This window comes from Falco biarmicus, chromosome Z (assembly GCF_023638135.1).
Source record: "Falco biarmicus isolate bFalBia1 chromosome Z, bFalBia1.pri, whole genome shotgun sequence".
Taxonomy (NCBI): Eukaryota; Metazoa; Chordata; class Aves; order Falconiformes; family Falconidae; genus Falco; species Falco biarmicus.
In genome coordinates this window covers 49,244,545-49,264,703 of record NC_079311.1, presented here as the reverse complement: position 1 = coordinate 49,264,703, position 20,159 = coordinate 49,244,545, and the positions used below count along the sequence as shown (strand labels likewise).

The window sequence follows — 20,159 nt, the reverse complement described above, 5'->3', positions numbered from 1 at the left end:
CGGCGCTTGGGCCAGGCGAACTGCAGACGGTTTAGATTGTTTTGTAACCGATTTACAAAATTTAATACGAGGAACGAGTGAAACTCACACCGGCAGCAGGCTGTGTCGTTCAAACGTTTATTCCAAGGCATTTCAGTGACTAGGATTCACAGCTTCCACAAGAGCCAAGCGCTAGGCGACACGAGAGCAGAGGTGCCATGTGCCAGCCGCCGCGCCGTGTTCCCCGGCCGCACAGAAGCAGCACCGTGCAGCATCCCCAGCCTTGCTGCTGCCACCCCGGATCTCTGCGGGAGGAGCCCCCCGGTCCTCGGAAAGAGGCGTGAGGAGCCTGCCCCCAGCCCCGCTCCCATTCACCCCGACTCCCACAGAAGTCGCTGTGCGCAACCAAATGTGGATTCGACATTCCTTAGCAAATACCTGAAGTGTTTATTTAAACATAAAAAGCTCATCGCCGTCACCAGAGGTATCCCCACCTTCTCTTTTGTTTTTTGTTTTTTCAATTCTTTTGCCCTACATCCATTTGTATCATTGTCCTTACTTTTTACAGTCTCTCCCCCTTTCTTTTTTAACCGTCATCCTCATTCCTGGAAAACTTTACCATTTAAGCATTTACCATCTTCTAGTCTCAGGCCCCACAACTGACAGCATCAGGGTGGCCAAAATTTTTGCACACAGAAGGCATGTAGAGAGAAAGGGAGTCTTTTTGTGCATAAAGCAGTCTTGCCAAAGGGAAGCTCTAAGCTCTGTAGGTACAGAGCCTTACAAAAAGAACCTGAGAGAATCCGAGGCAAAGTCTCTTACCCCTTCCAGCAGCAAAGAGGTAGATGCAGAAGTGCTTTTCATGTAGACTGAAAGGGGAAAATTTGTGGGCAAATCCTCATCAAAAACTCCTTTTGTTGGCAGCCCTTTATGCAAAGCACCGGAGTGTTCTCATGGCTGCTGCCAGCAGAACAAATCATTAGCAAAGTTGAGATCAGTTGGATACACTGGTTAGGCTATACCTGGCTTGTAGAATGGGAGTTTGACAGCCATGCTAATGAATTAATGTAGCATGCATTCCTTAGATAGAAAAAAAATCAGAATTTTGATGCAGCTAAGTGAAACAGTGATTTAAAAAATATCCCCAAAATCCCTAAGCTAGGCAGGTTCACTTAAAAGAAGAAATCTAAGTTAAACATGGCAAAAATACATTGTGTCAAGAAGACATTGTTATGCCTCTATTCAGCTCTCTGCCCTGTACTGTAAGGGCCATTTGTGCGTGAAAAGTCTTGTTGATCATCTTCATCCAAATCCAAAATGTCTGGGATATCGTCCGACTCTGAAGACAGGTCTGTAATAGTGAAATCAGGAACCTGTGTAGGAATGAAATTTCAATGAATTTAAAAGTAAACCCAAACAAATTTCTGCAGTAATCACTGAAGTCAAAGACGTTCAGCACCTCTAGAAATCACACGCAAAATACCAAATACAAAGTGAAATATGCCCAGTCACACATGAAACACAACATTAAGACAGACCAAATACTACACAAGATGCAGACCCATTGCTTAGCACACAGGGCTTTAGAGATGGAACAGAGCTAAACTTAGTGGAGTGTATTTAGTGAAATTGGTTACCAGAAAATTAAAAAAAGGAAGTTTTTAAACATATTTTGCCTTTATTCTTTCCTTGGGAGCAATGGGCTATACAAAGGAACCTGCCCTGAGGAGCTTGATACGGATTGCCCTGTACTGCTCTGCCTGCCTACCACATCAAGCCTTTCCCAAGAACCAAAGTATCTGGAACTGCAATCCCACTTTGGCTTCCGTTTTAACTGCATGTAGAGTATTCTGCACTGTTAAGCACCACCAGGTTTCAGGAATTGCCAGAGACATTAGTGGATGCATGGATGTTACACACTTCTAAAAATGTTGGCTAAGACACTTAGGAGCTTAAATCCCAACCCTTAAGCCCCCTTAGGAGGACTTAGACTACTTAGGCACTTCTGAAAAATGGGATATAATTAAGCAATTTCGTCATAACCACAAGATTTTTGCCCCAAGTGAAAAATATTTGTATCTATAGTTTCATTAATGGTAACCATTTTAACGCAGGTGATGTGACATACTTGGAGCAACATACAGTATCAGCACAGAACGATGGCTGCATGCTGACAGGACTTTGGTTCTGCACATACAAGAAGCAGCAACTTGGAAAGGCTTCCAGGCATTTGTGTAACTTAAACTCAGTGCTGTCTGGAGAAGCAGTTTTAATCCATTCCTTAACTGCAAAACACCTTGCTTACGACTTGCTTTCATGACAGACAGTGTGCAAGATAAATGTGTGCTTTGCTTGCTATGGAAGACATTGGAAAAAAGAAAACACATCAAAGGATAAAAGGATTACTGTTTCAGCTACCAGGTTGTAGACAACATTAAAGCAGGGAACACAAATCAGTTCCTTAAGAGAACTCATAAACCCTAAGGCACCAGGGACTTACGACTAGTAATTGAAGTATGAACTAAAACTAAGCTTCAGAAGAATTTAAGCAGCATGTCACTTATTAGGCACTAACGTGAATACAATGAAACATGTAACCACTTTGAGAAACTAAAATGAAATCAGTGATCTTTGTCTCCCAAAAAACCAAAAGGCACTAGTAACTGAGGAGACACATCTTTCTACCAGCCGGAATTATCTTGCATCTTTCTGCTTATGGTAGTTTACCTTTTAGTAATTTTACTAATTACTGCACTTACAGAAATCACTAAGCTAGCCCATTATCAGCACATGACCCTGTATTTCATATTGCAGTACAAATGGGGATGTCTTAACAACACTTAGGCCAAGTAGTCCATATGCAAACTTGTTTTAAAATGTGCCCAAACAGATGGCTTAAACAAGTGGTTTTATTCTATACTTACACTGAGCAGGGCACATGACCATGTTAGTTGTGTCTGTCAAGTGACAATTTTCACCACATCCTAAATTTAAGACACTTTTATAACCACGCCATTCTTGCTGACAATAGGATAAGCACTGAAATTTGATACCATGCTTTCTTAATCTCCTTAATGCACACATTATAAGCAACTGACTCCTTTAGCATACTAGTAAGACGTTCACAGCCATGAAAGAATTTCAGATTGGAGTGTATCTGTCAGCATCAGAATAAAGCAGGGCTTATGTCAGTATGATTTATCTGTTCTGGAACATGCTAAATTACATTAGGACAGTGTATTCTGACACCTGCACCAGTCTAACCAAAACAATGCAAAGCCCTTGGTGTTACAGGCTTGCTTAGGTAAAGGACCTTGACCTCCATTACCACTTTTCACACTTGACAGGAAGTTGAAACACAACAGTAAGTCAATTCTTGCAACAAAGAATAAGGCCAGATATGACTCCTCCTGGTGACAGTTCTCCATAGGATGCAATTGGATCATTTACACAGAACAGTGCAAAACTTGCAAAATCCTTGCATGGAATAGTGCAAAACATACTTCAGTGTTTAACATTTGTATATGAAAATTGCAAATGTCAATACTAACTTTAAATTAATCCATTTTTTCTTAATGGGTTTTCAGAACTCAACCACTAGCAATTTGAGATGGTTCTTATTTGTGCACTTTCAGAACAAGCACTTATTTTTAGTCACAGAGACTGTATTACCCAAAAGAAAATTCCCATCTTAGTATGAAGAGAAATACATTTATCATAACTGTGCACAAAACCTCTAGCAAGCTGTTTCATGTAAGACTTTCTGATCACGCAAATGACCAACAGATCATGCTTAAAAAATTAGTTACATGCTGTTTCCTCTTTTTAGTTAGATGGCTTAGGTAAGTTTTTGGGTCGTTTATTGTTGTTTGGGTTTAGGGGTTTTTTTTAATAAAGTAATTCATCAGTTGTTTCCAAATACTTTCACCTACTTTACTGGCTATATAGTATTACTGTAAGTTGCAGTTTGGAAAAAAAATAAAAAAAGACATCTTAAGGTATGTGAGACATTTTAAAAGCTTTCCATCTTTCTTCAGTTTAAGGCAAATAGCTTTATCCCTGCAACTCCAGCTCTTACAAAAATCCTCTAATTTGGATTTGACCAATGCATATGCTGCTATGAATATGATGTTTGTTAAACTTTCATATCATATGGAGCTATTTACAAATGTTTGTATTTAAAACTTTTGTAGCTAAGTATTATCAGCAATGATAGAGTAGCTGTCTGTTAAGTACACCCGGAAGGTGGAAGTTCCAACTAGCATGAATGATTTTTTTATTATCTCTTGAACAGAAACAATTATTTTCTGAACGCTACATAAACCATAAATAATCTTATCAGTGATTACTTCATTAGCACTCTGTTGCCATCCTAGTTTTTTGCACGACTAGCAACCTTTGACACACTTTTCCATTTCATCTAGTTTTTCTGCCTTGCTGCAAATAGGATCAACTATTTCCTATAATTTTCAACGTACCTAATCTTACCTATTTTAAAAGGCTCCAAAGATTTCACAGCTTTCTAGCCCAAGCTATATCCTCAAAAGTGGTTTTGGACTAAGAGCAGGCAAATTTCTATGCAGCGTAGCTAAGCTGCTTCATACATGCAATTACAGAGAAACAGCTAAGCTAACAGGAAAAATTTATGAGTAGACTCTGCTCTGTCAATATCTTAGGTTTTCCTCCTCCTGTTTGAGAGTTTTCAGCAATTATCAGCATGTACTTCAGATTCAGTCCACTGTGGGGAAAAAAAAGCCAAAGAGGTCCACATAGTTCTTGCCTCCAGCAGACATTTTAATAGTCACCCTAACTCCACTAGAAAAAAATACCCAGTTTTGTCTGTATTCTAATTACAAGTCTAGAACCTAAGGATATGCTGTACTAAACTACCAACAAGAAGATAGCCTGGCAAGCTACAGTTGCAGTTCAGTGCTGTCATTACGATGGGAGTCATAATTTCAGCCCAGAGACGTGTTCAACATAAGCCAGAAATATACTGAACTGCTGCTATTCAGCCCTCTTTTCCCCCCAAGGAAGGGTACCTAGTTCTACTGGGAGGGTGGACAGAAGCTTACACACTCTTGGCAGGGGGGCTCCAGGAGCCAACAGAAGAATCACACCCCAGAAGAGCATGACACAGGAACTTGCGTACAGCATTTTGGTGTAACAGGCTTTACCTGTTACCATTAGGTAAGCAATTAACCAGGCATTTCTCCATTCATGGCCATCAGTTGTGGGCCAGCTGTCAGAAGTCAAAGGAACTTTTGCACAGAATCCACCCACAGTCCACAGTGAGGGCAAAATAATTTGGACGTCTAGGCTGGTAATATTTTCCCTTGTTTTTTACTTCATCTGCTCGCTGACATTTAGCAAGGCTGGACAGGCATCTAAGAGAGTCCAAATCAGTAGTCCAACTTAAGGCAGAACAGAGAGAGGTATTGCTTTTGCATTAGTACTAGGAGGTGCTGCTTATTCCTCAGTCCCCAAAAGACAGTGAGCACTTTGAATATCTAACTTGATGGATCACCTCAGAACAAAAGCTCACAGGCATCAGATTTTAAAATACATGTAAGAATGGGAATTCCCTTCTTTGAACTACCAGCTGCTCCCAGACCAGATTAGTCCCATTCTGTTCCTCAGCACCTCCACAACAGTAGATACACTTTACAAGTTATTACAAACAGAGATTAAAAAGAATATTCTCTGGTTGACTCATTCAATACTTGAAGTAAACAGAATGAATTGCTGAAAGAATTCCAGAAGCCTTCACACAGGCCCTAGCTGGAAAGAAGTCTCACTATCTCATGTCAATTTCTTGTTAAACAGCCCCCTTACAAAACCCAAGTATTTATACCTGGAAGTTACAGAATCTTTATCTGTAATCCTCTGTTCTTTCTTTTTTTAATACTGTGCTTAAAACAGTCTTGATGCAAGCCCTCTCACAGTAGGCTACAGTACATGTCATTTGCTTTAGTGCCCACGTTGTACCAGCAGTAGAGAGGTATTGCTCCATGTAGCAACATGCCACCAGGTGGCAAGCTTCCTCTGAACTCTTTATTTTCCTTTACACTTCCTTGGTGACCTCTGAAAATGGTGGTCAGCATTGCTACACAAAACTCAAATTTGCACAGGGCAGCATGCATTAAGAACAGAGACACAACTTACCTGGACAGCCCTAAACCAAGAAAGCCTATTTCTCAGTGACTGTAATTCTCTTCCAGGAGAGGGATTCACAGAATCTACTGAGGAATGATTGCACCCAAGTAGCTGAGTGTTAATATATGCTAGTCACTCAAGTTCAGAAGAGGGTAAATAAAGTTAAACAGGTTAAAACTGGTCTTTGCAGCCAAGTATATACTGTTTATAGGGAGCCAGCTGCCAAAGCAGCTGGCCAGCAGTCCCATGCACACAGAATACCTACTGCAAAGTTAGGACAGGGCATTTTTTTTGTCTGTATCCTTCTCTTCTCAATATATCCATCAGCTCACAGGTTAGGTCATCATTAAAGGCAAGCAACAGAAAACACCAAAAAAGCAGCAGTAAAGCTAAGCTAAGACTGAATGGAAGGATGCACAGGAACTCAAAGGAAGGAAGGACATGCTGCAGCAATCTCTTACCTATCTGTACATACGCACACACATATATTTTCAATGCATGTCTACTTCATTTGCATTTCAGGCTTGCTTTCTGCTGGACTCAGTTTGAAGGAGTCACAGAACAGCAAGTTACATTTGTTTTAAACACCACTGAAATGGAGACAGACTTTGGCTACTAAAGCATTTATTGCTAATATACAAAATGAATTACAAAAAGATGGCTACAAAAAAACCAACAACCCACACAACATCAGGCACCTGGGTACAAACAGCATGAATCTTGTCTTTATACTGTATATTAGAAAAACATGTTGATAATGATTTGGTCTGTTACTGCAACAGGCTCACCAGGGAAGCAGTCATGGCACCAAGCCTGTCAAGAGTTCAAGGAGCATGCAGACAACACTGAGTCATATGGTTTAGTATTAGGTAGTCCTGCAAGGAGCAGGGAGTTGGACTCCATGATCCTTATGGGTCCCCTTACAAGTTTAGATACTCCAGAATTCTGTGGTCAGGTTACTATGTTATACAATAGTTAAGTTTAGATAGTTAATAGTTAATGTTAACACTGTCACAGCATTTAAGTAACTCCAGCTGACTCATTCAGAAACCCCACTTTCAGCTTTGGCATTCTGTACTCACAGACCTTTTGTCATGAACTGTGTAGCAGCAGAATTTGAGACAGTCAAATCCATAATCATCAAATGTCTGAATTCCATATTTGCTGTGGATCACACATCTAGCTAGACTGCAGGGCTTTTAAATGCATTTCATAGTATGCAAGGTTTTTATATCATTCTGGTACAGATTAAGCAACAAATCAAATGCTTTTACCTATGGCACATTTTATTTAGACTAATGGTATTAATACCATTAATAAGCATGGTGAGGTTTCTTAACTTGACAAACAAGCATCTTGACAACTGTAAGCTGCCAGTATTTTGGCACTCAAGACAGTTTAAGTTAAGAGTGGCTTAACTACAAAGGACAATGCAGGTCATGCGTGAGTGTCCTTTTTCCTCTATGCTTATTCCACTTGTATGTTTATGGATTTTTCTCCAAGGCTTTTGACAGCTACACTTGCTAAGGCTACTTGTTTGGTCAGTCAGCAGAGTACACACATGCCATGCAGTTTATTCAATAGCGTGTTCAGGCTGTTTGTCTTTCTGGCTGGAATTTTTCTCCCCTTCACCTTTGCTCTCAGCATGCTGAAGGCCAGGCAGTTGTGGGTAAAAGGGACCTACCAGCCAGTTGAGCGGTGTGTTGTTAACAAGATAATCCATCACATCATCCAGAGACTCCTTCATTTTCTTCAGCTGTCCTTTGCTAGTTGTGAGAAAGCTGTCTGATAACTCCTGGAAGGAGGATGCTGACCGAAAGCTCTGGTAGACATCACCTGCCATTGACCCAACATTGTAAACCTGATCCTGCACATTCTGTGGCAGCCCCTGTAGGCTTGAAACCAGTGTGAGGCAGGTGGTCTGAAGCTGCTGAGTGAGGGTCCGGGCAATAGCTAGAGTTCTTGACTCAATGTACTGGAAACAAAAAGTTTAACAGCACGTCAATATCTTTTTATGACTGTAGCAGCTTCATGTTGCTCAAGATATATCAAGAAGCAAAGTAAACAGGATGCAAGTAAAATAAAGCTACAGCAGATAATAAAACAGGTCTTAAGCCTGAAGAGTAAGAGACTTGAAAGTACTTGATATTTCTTCAAATCTCAAGTACTTTGTGGAACAGAAATACTGCTAGCTTCTACCCAGTCAACAGATAAGCAAGCTCTTGTTTCCAATCTGGATAAGAAGTCACAGTAGGTAAGTATATTCTAATAAATAATTTGCATGTAGCTGCTTACATGTAAAACACAGTGAGGCTGTGACTAAGACCATTTTATGATGACAAACGGTTATTTGTCATTTGGCCATATCAGGTATGTGACTCCTAGCTGATCTAAATACAGACATCCCAACCCAAGTTCATATGCTTAAACAGGATGACCATTCTCTTGAAAGGAGAATGAACCCCAGAGTGTTTGCAGCAAGTAGGCTCACTGAAGAGTTTGCGTGTCCCCTACTTTCCATAGCAGTCGCTAGTCAGCTGCCCTGCACTTCAGTATTCAAATTCCAATTTGCACATAAGCTTCTGTGCTGTTAAGATGCTGTGCACTTTGAGGACTGTTGGTTTGCCATTACCTTGACAGTATACAATCCATTTTTTTCTGGTTTACATTTACATCTCTTTACCTCAGTGCTATGTGAGTCATCACCATCATTTTGGCCTGTATTTTTCTTCCATTCTACCCAGGATTGATAAAGCTTTTCCTGAGCATCAAGAAGTTTCTGATTGGCACTATTCATGTTCTTTCTGGCATACTCGATCTGAAATACAGCCAAATAAGGAAGTAAAGCAAAGAGTCTATAAAAGTTCCATTAGGACTACCTTAACTTACCTGCTTTGTAAGCTCCTTTTTAAATACTTTAAAAGTTCAATATAAAATTTTGGGTAATATAAGCATGCATTCCTTCTCTTCAAAGCAGAGACAGAATGCAGTTTTAAGATGTTATATAGCATATACCTCTTCCTCAACTATTTCTCCCTCCCCCATTCACATCCTACACAAGGATTTGAAAGTGTATAGAAGGCCATGACTCTTTATGCACAGTTTATCCTGTACATAAAGGTACGTTGTAGGATAAGACTACTGAAGTACCCAGGAATGCTCAGATACCCACAGCAAGATATGCAAGCCCACAAAGAACCTGACCATTTTCTTAATATAAAGGACTGGAGTGTTGAGTTGCAAGACATTTACTTCACTGAATGAAGTCTGTGTTAAACTCAACACTTCAGAACAGAAATATCACTTTAAATGTCACTTCTATTCCTGCAATGCTCAAAATTACAAGCAGTTCCTGGCTCATTTACAGCTTAGCCTGATTTAAGATCTCTCCTGAATAGTGGTGAAAAGCTCCAAATGGGAAATCCTTTATACTCATAAAACACACTTAGTATGAGAAAGCAATTCCAGTTTTCCTATGCCTCTTTTTGGTTATTTTCTGCACTCAAACAGTGTTTGCTTTTCATAACTCAAGTGAAAGCTTAAACTTACCAAACTAACAGTGTGGTGGAGCTGAGAGATTGCCTCCTGGCTTTTCTGTTTAGCATCTCTAACTTTGTTTAAGGCTTGATGGTAGGCACGTGTGCGAACCTTTGAAGACAAGGATCCTAGTCTAATGTAGTAGCTTGGCTTTCGAACTCCAACTTCAAAACCTTCAACTTTTGCAGCTTCTTTCTCTAGATATGTAGAAAGGAAGCAAATTGACCACTGGAAGAAAACTTAAGCAAATGTAACTGCCTCAGACCTCTAACAGCTGAATACTGGACCTGTTTAGTAGCCCTTTAGTACCATAGTAAGTTAATAAGACTACCACATGTGGAAGTCTTTATTTTTCACTCTGCTTCCCTGTGAAGATGCTACTACAAACAGCAAGACAAAGGCAGCATGGGAAGCACATGCCTTCTCCCCATTACAAGTAATAAATGGATGATTGCTTGCTTCTCTCCAATACCAGCATTCCAACAAAATCAAACCTTTAATTGGTCTTACCTAGTTCTGCTTCTGTAAGTGGGAGATACTGGTCAACAAGGGTCTCCGATTTAGTGAGAGCACTGTCCATTCCACTGCTCACCATCTGCACCACACGACTTCCCAGGACAGTGTTAATGCTGCCATTGACAACTGACTTGGTCATTTCTACGCTGTCTTGCATCGCTTCTTTAGTCTTGCCCACAACTCCAGTGATCGTGTGAGCAACAGTTTCCTTGGCACCAGTCACAGTGGTTGTTACAGCTTCTCTAGCTCCCACAACTACATCCTTGGCATTAGCAACAACCTGCCATAAGAAACAGGCCAATTCACTAAAACTATTTCCTAAGGAGATACATAATCCAGGAAATACAGATTTATGCTAAAGCTTGTAAAATTATCAATTATCTAGGAGAAATTATGTCCTGAAAACATATGTACAAGACAAAACAAAATATGACTTCCATGCAGCCTTCAGCTCGAAACACTTCAGTGATGTAATTCCAGTACTATTTGCTTCACACTGAGCAGGAAAGAGACAAGGACTCAAATTTTTTTAAAAAAAAAAATGCCCATCAGTGAACAGATCCTAGATGTCTAAGATGTGTCAAATGTTGGGCAAGTTCTAAAATCAAAAAAAAGCAGCTCAATGGCATCCCAAAGGCAACAAAATTCTACAGAAAAGCCTTTTACCTCCTTACTGCTTCTAAGCTGTGCTTCAAGCACAGCTTATTGAAATCTGTCTCACTGCATTTTTAGTAATAGGAAAGAGGAAGGGTGTACAGTTCTTCTGCTTCACATAGGTACATGAAAGAACTTACCTTGTCAGTGGGTTGATTCAAAATAGGTAGTCTCTCTTCAATTTTGTCCAGACCTATGCACGCATAGTTGTTGGCAACTACAACTATAAAAGAAATTACAATAGCTGGTTTAAAATTTGGAGTTTGTTTTCCCTTAGTATAAATAAATCCAGTTGAGAATTCCTCTTGAAACAGAGCTCAGCTAAAACACTCTTAAAGTAGTCTCCTCCCTTTTTCAGTGAAATTTGAGGCAGGAAAGCCCAGAAACAACACAGGTTTACAGCAACAGGAAAAAAGCTCACTTAAATCCATTTGACACTTTACAAGCAACTGTTAGAACAAGATAGAAGCACCTGGCTGCCTGCCACTTCATGAAACCAGGTTACTGGTTACAACAGTCTTGTGACACAGTTGCCAAATTTAATCAGTTGTTCTCAGCAAGAGAAAGTACAGGAGTAGCATTTGAAACCAGGTGAAAGGTAATGAAGGTGTTGAGCAACAGACTACATAACCATCTGGCATATCAAGAGGAATCAGTCAGTTTAGGATTACAAAAGCTGGAACCTGCTTTGGCTCTAGACGGTTTGGGGTTTTTTTGCTCAATCATACCCAGCTGTAATCAGTTACTTAACAAGCCATGCAACAGGTTCAGTCAGCTACCTGAAACGGCACTCCAGACTGGCATGACCATGTTAAACTGTAAGTACATCTGGATATATAAAGCAATCAGTTTAATTAAGTTATCAACAGTTCCATTGTTGCCTTACTTTGCGGTTCCAGTTTCTGGATGATAGGCATAGCACTTGTCACGGCTACTGAAGTAATCGTCTTCACTCCTTTCTCTGCTATCTCACATACTGATTTCAGATAAGGATGGTTATCCTTTGTGGTGATGTAAGCTGTGGACACCATATCATAGGTGGAGCTCACCAAGGGAAGGTTAGCAACCCTCGATACAATGTTCTGTTTAAAAAAAAGAAAAATGTTAGTTGACTCATGTTTCTGAACTAGGCATAAAGAGCTATGGGGCTATGTAAGACCTACCTGCTGTGGATCAATTGCTGCCAATGCCATTTTTTCAGGTCTTGAATCTCACGCAGCCTGTGAAAGAAGCATATTTGAGTTACAGCATTCTCATATTCACTCCATCTAATCACCAGACTTTGAAACCAACAACCCTTTTGTTATCAACTCCATTGATCAAGGTGACTGGCATGTCCAAATTCTTGCATACAGGAATTACATTTTATTGTAGAAACTTAGAAATCCAAAACTTTGTTTCCCAATTACTTTGGTTTAGGCAACAGAAGTAGGTCACATGCAAGAGACAGGCTTTTTGGTAATTCTTCAGTGAAGTACTGTACCTCAGAGTTACCAGTCAGTTGATCAATCTATTTTTCTAGAAGACACACACACTTGGGCTTATCTGTTGAGCCAGGCCAAAGAAACACCAGCCGACAAATCACCAGAATTCTAGTTTAGGATGTCTAAATCAGATGAAGCCTCCACCATCGAGGTCTTTAATCACATCAGATCTTCTGTTAACATAAGGGAGTCAAGTTTGACATTTGAGTCATCACTGCTGCCCAAATCTTGACAACACATGGAAGATTGAAGGGGAGTACTTATTTCAGTAACCTCAGCTCAATTCCCAGAAGTCATTCCACTAAACTCAAGGAGTTCATTCTCTCTAGTGGCATGCCCAATACCCATGCAGGACTCCCCTGCTCAGCTTGCTCAAAAGTTAGCATTCCTGTAACACACAAGGTATAGGACTTTCCCACTGCAGAAAATCTCTCCTTTATGTTAATTTAGACTTAATTATTACCTATCCCACACTGAAACAGGCAGTCATCCAACAAGCCCATGCTACTCAGTTATCTTCCAACACCTATTCCCATGAAGAAAACTCTAGCAGCTCTACCACCCATATGAACCCTGTAAGAAAAGAGGGGTATTGCAGTACCACATAAGGAGCACAATATAGAAGTGCACCGTCATGCAATGTGCACATACAGGCTGAACATAATTTGCTGGAACCACTTTTTGCATTGATGTTTTCATATGACACTTAAGTTCCCTACGCATCTGCATAAATAAAGGCAACAGAAAGGCAAGCTGAAAAGTCAGTCCTCAAAAGGACTGTGGTTTTCAAGACTTTCTGCTAAGTTTGTCAAAGAGACACCAGCAGTTTTCTTCCTCATAGGTATGACAGTATCAAAAGGAGTGTGTTAAAATCCTGCCTGGGAACAAGTAAAACTTTTCCCCATTACATAACAGGGAACAAGGACAAAGGCATGCTGTTTACATTGTAGACATATTTGCACATATTAACACATGTGCCATAAGGTAATGCCTGTAATGAGATTACCCACTGTACATGGGACATACAAGCAGGTAGCCAACAAAGGTTACAGCAGTAAAAGGGTTGTTTTCCTTCCATCTATTAAATATTGAAATACCCCCAGGAACATATTATGTTTCTTACATAGCATTACAAGTCTGATTACTCAGAGTACAGCTGAATTTCATTTTGGGCTGTAAAGCACACTGTAGAAGACGAGAAGAGGCTAACAGAGCAGAATCTGGCCACTGAAAGAGGAAAGGCCCTTACTTTAAGGATTACTCAGTATCTATAGTATGTCCAAAGAGATTGAGCCAAACACAGCATGGATGTAAATTTTAGTCAACTAGTTAGTATGTGAAGTTATCCCTGCTCTTAAAGACATCAGTGACAGCTATGCTCTTGCACAGTTTTAAGAATTCCTCGCACTGTTTCAGCACCGCTAGAAGTTGGATCCCCTTCATTGGAGCAGGTGAGTGAGCTGCCCGAATCAAAGCCCCCAGGAAACAAAAGCATATTTCGGAAACAGCAAAAGATGCTGAACAGGAAAATAAATAAATTAAGTTACAGCTTTCATTTCTACCTTCCCTCCCCCGCTATGACAAGAGGCTAAAGGCCAAAAGGCAGCTGGCTGACAACCCCGCCGAGGAGCCCAGGCACTCGCCCCGGCCAGCCGCGGCAGCCAGGGCAGGCCGGCGCCCCAGCTCCAGGAGCCGCCACAGGCCTCTTCAGGGACGGAGCTGCCCAATGCCTCCCCCGGGGGCGAACGGGCATCCCGGGCCCTCCAGGGCCCGCGAGCGCCTTAGGCAGCCTACCGCAAAACACCGGGATGTGGGGCAGAGGGCCCCGCAGGCGCAATGACGGAGGCGACGGAGACAGCGGGGGCGGGCCCGCGGCGGGCCGCAGCCCGAGCAGCAGCCCCCGCCCGCTCCGCCGGTAGGCTCCACCATACTGCGGAGCCAGCCCCGCAGGGCCGACGACAGGCGAGCCGGAGCGCCGCTACCGGCAGTACTCACCCGGGAAAAGCCTGGAGGGGCACAGCCAACCGCAGCTCGCGCACCGCCACGGCCTGCCCAGGCCCGGCCTCGCCCCGCTATTTATGGGGAGCGGCCGCCGCCGGCCGCGCGCCACCCGACCTCTCGCGAGAGGAGGACGCGTCACTGCCGCCGCGCGTCAGCGGGGGCGGGGCGGGGCCGGGGCGAGGACGTGGCCGGGCGTTCACCCATGCCGGTCAAGCATCAGAGCGGGAGGGCAGGGGCGCACCCAGAAAAAGAAATCGTAATAAAGGAAACGCTTGTTGAACTGCTCTTTCAGCAGAGCCGTTCGTAGTACCTCAGTGCGAACACAAGGCCCAGAAAGGGGCCGGAAAGGTCCAGGCTTTCAGACCGAGGTGTGTAGGCCCACAAGTTGCCTGGCCAGGAGCAGAGGTTACAGACAAAATGCTTGCTCTCTTCACTCAGAATTCTTTCAGCTCTTCCAAATGGGCAAAAGAACGAAGCAGGAGGTTAGGCTGTGCTGGTCATAAATTAATCACACCTCTTCCTTTACCCAGACTTCTTAAGCAGGACTGTCCCAGGTGGGGCTGGAACACAGGGTGTACTGAAACGGGGGTCGACCAGCTGGGAAAGGCAGATGAGCCTCCGGTCTTCTCCAGCGCTATGAGTTCAGTTCAGCACACTCACAGATAATCACCTCCACAGATTTAAACCCACGTTTGTTTGGTGTTCTTAACTTTTTTAACTCCAAAGGTGCACTTCACTTTTAACCTATAAACAAATAAGATACGCATCACAGTTAGACATATCAAAGCAGAAGGGAAAAACGGTTGTGGGCAAAGGTCCAAATACATATTTATAATTCAAGTTGTATTCAGCGTGCCGTTGCAGTGAGGGTGTCTGGAAAGAACTGCTTCACAAAGATTCATGCCTTAAGGGTAATCATGTGCTACAAACCTGTACAAACAACTTCTGCTTGGGCCAGTAATTTTTGCATAAGTATTTTTCCTCAAGGAAATTTAAACTGGCTTCCCAGAAAACTTAATTTGTTTCAATGGTTAAAATTGACAACAAATCACTTTATCCCTAAGCCTCACAGTACAAAGACTCCTTTATGCTGTTTCTGCTCCCTAAACAAAAGTGGGCCATACAGATTCTGCTTTAATTTACACTGCTTAAAACAAACAGACCTCTTTTTTCTGCTTGATGCCACTTTATAGATACCACTGTATATACATTTATGTCAGCGTATTCTGTTAAGAGAAAATTGCTGGCTCACCAAAAGGCTTTAACCTTTCGCTCTTTCAGGATTATGTTGAAATACTTTTGCCATATAAGGGACAAGATGTCTAAACTCCCGAATTACCAAACTGATTTAGTGTGTAGCTATATGTTAAACGAATCTGTGCACAAAGGTTAGGCCAAGCTGACTCTAAAGTTATTAAAAGTGACAAACAAGGGACTTCTAATCAAGGCTGTCAGCCTTGGGAAGAATGGGAAACAAAGAATGGATGGTGAAAAGAACACTGTTATCTTAAATTATGCAGAAAGAAGCCTCCAAGTAAGGAAGTTCTGTCTGCAAGAGGAGACAAGTTGGCAAAGTGTTGCAATTCACAGAAAGCTGGTTGACAGTAGGACAAAGGTAATTGTGACAGTGGGAGACCATGACCTCAGACTCAAACAGCCCTGTTGAGAGAGGGCTTGGGGAGCATGCTTACTAGTTTGCATTAGAAAAGAGAAACTTCTAACCAATTCTGTACATGAATGAAAATGAATATGTAATCTACTATGAATGGGTCAGTACTCTATATAATGTGTACCCTCAAGTAATCGCTGAGCATACTCAGTGGAGACATTCCCCAGTGCTCCCAGTGCTGTAATAAAGAATGCCTGCCCTCAAATCAAGTCTTAGAGGGTTTTTCTTTGTGAACAACTTTACAGTATCATGCTCAATAATGTGACAGAATGATACCAATACAGAGCAGTACCGTAAGAATATCATTATCTGACCAGGACAGGGGAAGAAAGCACCTTCCTCTTCCTCGTTGGACTTACCACCAAAAGAGTCTGAGGTCTGCCTATAAAGAAGAGAAGACTTCTTGCAAAGCCTTGGTAGCAAAATATACAAGCCATCTATTCTTATTATTTATTACGTATACTTACATGTTATGGTATTATAAAATGTCCTTTGCTTACTGCTTGAGACATTCTGACCTTTGCTCCCTCAGAACACTCCTGGGGTGGAGAAGAGGCATCTTTTTTTTCCAGCCTATTTCAAGAATACCTTCCCACAATGGTCGCTTAGTTTGTGTCTGCAAAGATATCACTTTTGTCTTCATGTTCCACAGCAGAACAGATAGAATACTAATCTGGAATAAACCAGAAATTTTCACTTCTCTGAACTGTTTTATTAGGCCTCTGTTAGGACATACCAAACACTTTACAGACACTCCACTTTTTCCTTACATGGCTGTCATCTGAAACCTCCAGTTCTTTCTTGTCCACAGTCTCACCTGGCTTCTCAGGTCTGAAACATTCAATGCACCCATGACAACCACAAAATTAATTAACCCCTTTTGTCAGGGACGTCTGTACTGGGAATTCTAGACTATTCCAAGGATTCTAGTTACTAACATATATCACCATTATTTGTCCTACAGAACACCTGTGACTCATGCAGCCCAGTGACACACTCTGCCAGAATGCAGTAATTGGAGATAGTATCAACCCCTCAACAGTCCTTGGCAGGCTAAGAATTCAGGTTCTGGAAATGGTTTTCCTTGCAACTATGAACTGAGTTCTATGAACTCAGAGGGGCTTGCCCAAAAATCTGAAAAACTAGGAACATGCCCCTGAGAACCTTGTCTTGGTAACAAAGTGGGGGGGGGGGGTGGAAGAGGGGAAGGGTGTTAGCACTTGGATGGACCAAATTCCTCAAATGTCTTAAATGAGAGATAGGTGTGGTCCCAGTTAAGACTGAAGAAGAGGAAGGAAGGACAGCATCAAGTGAAGAAGTAGTAACAAGTAACACAAAAGTGAGCTCAAAGAGGAAGGCAGTAATAGTACAACCCAGCCTTCTCTTCCACGGGGCAAAGGCAGATGTTTAAAGTCATGTAATGCATCTAATGAAAGCGTTTTCATTCTTTCAATCTGAGTAACACATTGCACGTTCACCCATTCAAGTCCATTTAATTAACACTTTAGAGCAGAAGTCAACCTACCTATCCTCAACTTCAGAAAAAATCGGTACAAAATGATGGATCAGACAATAAAAATGTCTGTCCTCTGGTGCATCTATTTTAAACTCATGATAACATCCTCTCTGACAGGGACTACCTCAGGTTTCAGCCTCACTAGCTTTGTAACACCTCTCTGCCAGAGACAGCGGCAACAGACAGAATTCAGGTCCTCCAGCTTTCCTCACAACCCTAGCACAGCGATAGGAGCTCCTGCTGTAGTGTCGACGTGAGGGCCCAGCCTGGGCAGCTCCCGGTGGGGCAGCAGGGCTGAGCCTTTGTCCAGTCGCCCGGCCGCTGACTGGCTTGCAGATACAAGATAAATAGAAGGCGAGTGTGTTATTCAACTTGAAATTTTGCCAAAATATGTGAATATCTATAGTGAAGAACAGGAGAGAGTCTGAAAGACAGCGGATGTTACAGACAGCTGGTGGGACATGTCCTCGGGAGAAGCGATAAGCTCCATAAATACCTCAAGGTGGGGCACACCTAGATACACTCAAGAAGAACCAAGTAGGTAATGACACTAAACAGATAATTACTGGAACTACTTGTAAACTATCCTAATTCGCATACTAAAAGATCCACCCTGGAGCAAAGAGAACCCCCTAATAACAAAGCCCCCTCCCCACAGAACATGCACGGTGAAAAAACGAACACTGTACCTTTAAATGGAGACGAGACTTGTAGGACTCAGTGAGAAACAAGTGTGGCTAAACGTAACAGTAAACAAGTGTTCAAAACGTTAACAAGTGTTTTACCATGTGTCAAGCGCCGCGCTAGAGCTGTGGGTTTGCCACCAGCAGCCGCCTCCGCGCAGAGGTGCGCCAGCGGCGCCCGGCCCCGCGCCCCCGGGGGAGGCACCGAACCCCGCCGGCGAGGCAGCACCCCTAGCTGGCCGCCGGGCTGCTGGGACGGGGTGGGCAGCCGGGGGGGGCCAGCCCCGCCGCGGGGATTGGGGACCCGGGCTGGGACCTCGGCCCAGCGCCCGGCAGGGCTGAGGGGAGCTGAGCCCGGCCCTGCCGCAGGTCGCGGGAGCAGGAGCTGGCGGCCCCGGGGTCTTACCGGTAGCACCAGCACTACAGTCAGGATTGCCGTAGGGACACAAAGAGAAAGGAGGTGTTCAGAGCTGTGAAAGATACATAATTCAGGGTCCATAATATAAATAATCAAGTCAATTGATTATAATGGTACCTCTGGCCTTAAGGGTTTCTAATATTCAGAGCACATTTTTCTTTTCCATGTTTATAAATCTTGCTTTGTCATGTGAGATGCAAGTGATTCTAATGAACTGGGAATCAACGTGTTACCTGGACACTTGTTACCTGTGAAATAACACAACTGTCAAGACTGTCTTCCCTCAGCTCTCTCAGTTTTCCTCTTTCTTTGTAATCCCACGAGAATCCATTTCCAGGCTTTGTATTACTGCCTTGCACCATTCTGTCTTTGGACTTGCAATTAACTCCTTACCCACTAAGCTGCCTATCTACCTTACTCTTTGGTTATGCGTTAAGCATTTTGTATGTTCCTGTACGAAAAGCGTTCCCCTCCTCTTGGTTAATCACACCAGCAGTTCCCCTCCTGTGACTCACTTGGATTTTCCCTCTCCAGGAGAGGATATCAGATTTGGGAGACATGGTCCTCCTTTTGTGAGTCCACACTAATTGTCTTTACAAAAAGTAGCATCCGTATGCTGCCCTGCCCAAAAATGAAGCACTCCCACCTTTTGTTTCTGAGCAGCAAGATCTGCACATTTTCTCTAAGGCATACTCCATCTCCTCTGGAATGTACTTAACGTGTCTTTTCTTTTGTTAGCTCTCTGAGGTTCATTACTGTTTACTTCTTCAGTTGTAACTGAGTTAACCTGACATTTGACTCAAAAGAGAGGAACTGGGTAAAAAGTAGCTCTCCGAACACTTGAAGAAAGGCAAAGGCAAGCAACGGTGCTATGTTGCAGGCAGACAGGTACTATTACCCATGTAGCATGGATTTATCTAGGTATCATCAGTTAAACAATACAGGAGGGTTTGTATTGATGTTAACATAATCCTGTTACCCAAATCTGGGTTCTTCACCCGGTGTGCAGGAGCCGGTCCACACACAGAGTGGAGATACTTGTTCATTGCCTGTCTGCACAGCAGCAGGTGCTGGGTGTTAAATCCACAAAGCTAGCACACCCCTTAACACATAGCAAAACTTTTTATACGCTTTGAACAATTGCTTACAAATACGTTTAGCCACACTTGCTTCTCACTGGTTCTTACAGGTCTCCTCTCCATTTAAAGGTACAGTGTTCGTTTTTTCACCGTGCATGTTCTGTGGGGAGGGGGCTTATGTTATTAGGGGGTTCTCTTTGCTCCAGGGTGGATCTTTTAGTATGCGAATTAGGATAGTTTACAAGTAGTTCCAGTAATTTTCTGTTTAGTCTCATTAACCATTTGGTTCTTCTTGAGTTTATCTGGTTGTGCTCCATCTTGAGGTATTTATGATGTCTATCCCTTCTCCCGAGGCCATGTTTTGTTAACTGTTCATAAGGATTTAACGAACATGCTCTATTTTTCAAATTCTTCTTTTTCACTATAGATATTTACTTTTTTGCTTTTCCCTCTGTTGTTCTTTTCAA

General features: G+C 42.5%; 1 protein-coding gene across 4 annotated transcripts; it reads right to left on the bottom strand.

Annotated features, from left to right (window-relative positions):
• Positions 1–406: 406 nt before the first annotated feature.
• On the bottom strand, positions 407–14,476 carry PLIN2 (perilipin 2). Of its 4 annotated transcripts, XM_056325726.1 has the most exons (10): positions 14,322–14,476; positions 12,006–12,062; positions 11,786–11,924; positions 11,729–11,755; positions 10,983–11,065; positions 10,183–10,468; positions 9,685–9,869; positions 8,819–8,953; positions 7,820–8,110; positions 407–1,352 (listed from the first exon to the last, which is right to left on the bottom strand). In XM_056325726.1, exons 2-10 carry the CDS (start codon positions 12,033–12,035, stop codon positions 1,218–1,220), a joined length of 1,311 nt encoding a protein of 436 aa, XP_056181701.1. In that variant the 5' UTR covers positions 12,036–12,062; positions 14,322–14,476; the 3' UTR covers positions 407–1,217. The 4 variants fall into 4 exon arrangements, with proteins under 4 accessions (XP_056181701.1, XP_056181700.1, XP_056181702.1 ...); XM_056325725.1 differs by having other exon boundaries at positions 11,729–11,924; positions 14,322–14,475; XM_056325727.1 differs by lacking the exon at positions 8,819–8,953 and having other exon boundaries at positions 11,729–11,924.
• Positions 14,477–20,159: the final 5,683 nt, after the last annotated feature.

Bases quoted from the DNA above. Each gene is read 5' to 3' on its own strand.
- PLIN2 (XM_056325725.1), bottom strand. From the start codon at position 12,035: ATGGCATTGGCAGCAATTGATCCACAGCAG. The intron at 9,870-10,182 runs GTAAGACCAATT...CTACATATCTAG, and splicing joins ACTTACAGAAGCAGAACTAG to AGAAAGAAGCTGCAAAAGTT. The intron at 1,353-7,819 runs GTAGGTCCCTTT...ATTCCTACACAG, and splicing joins ACACACCGCTCAACTGGCTG to GTTCCTGATTTCACTATTAC.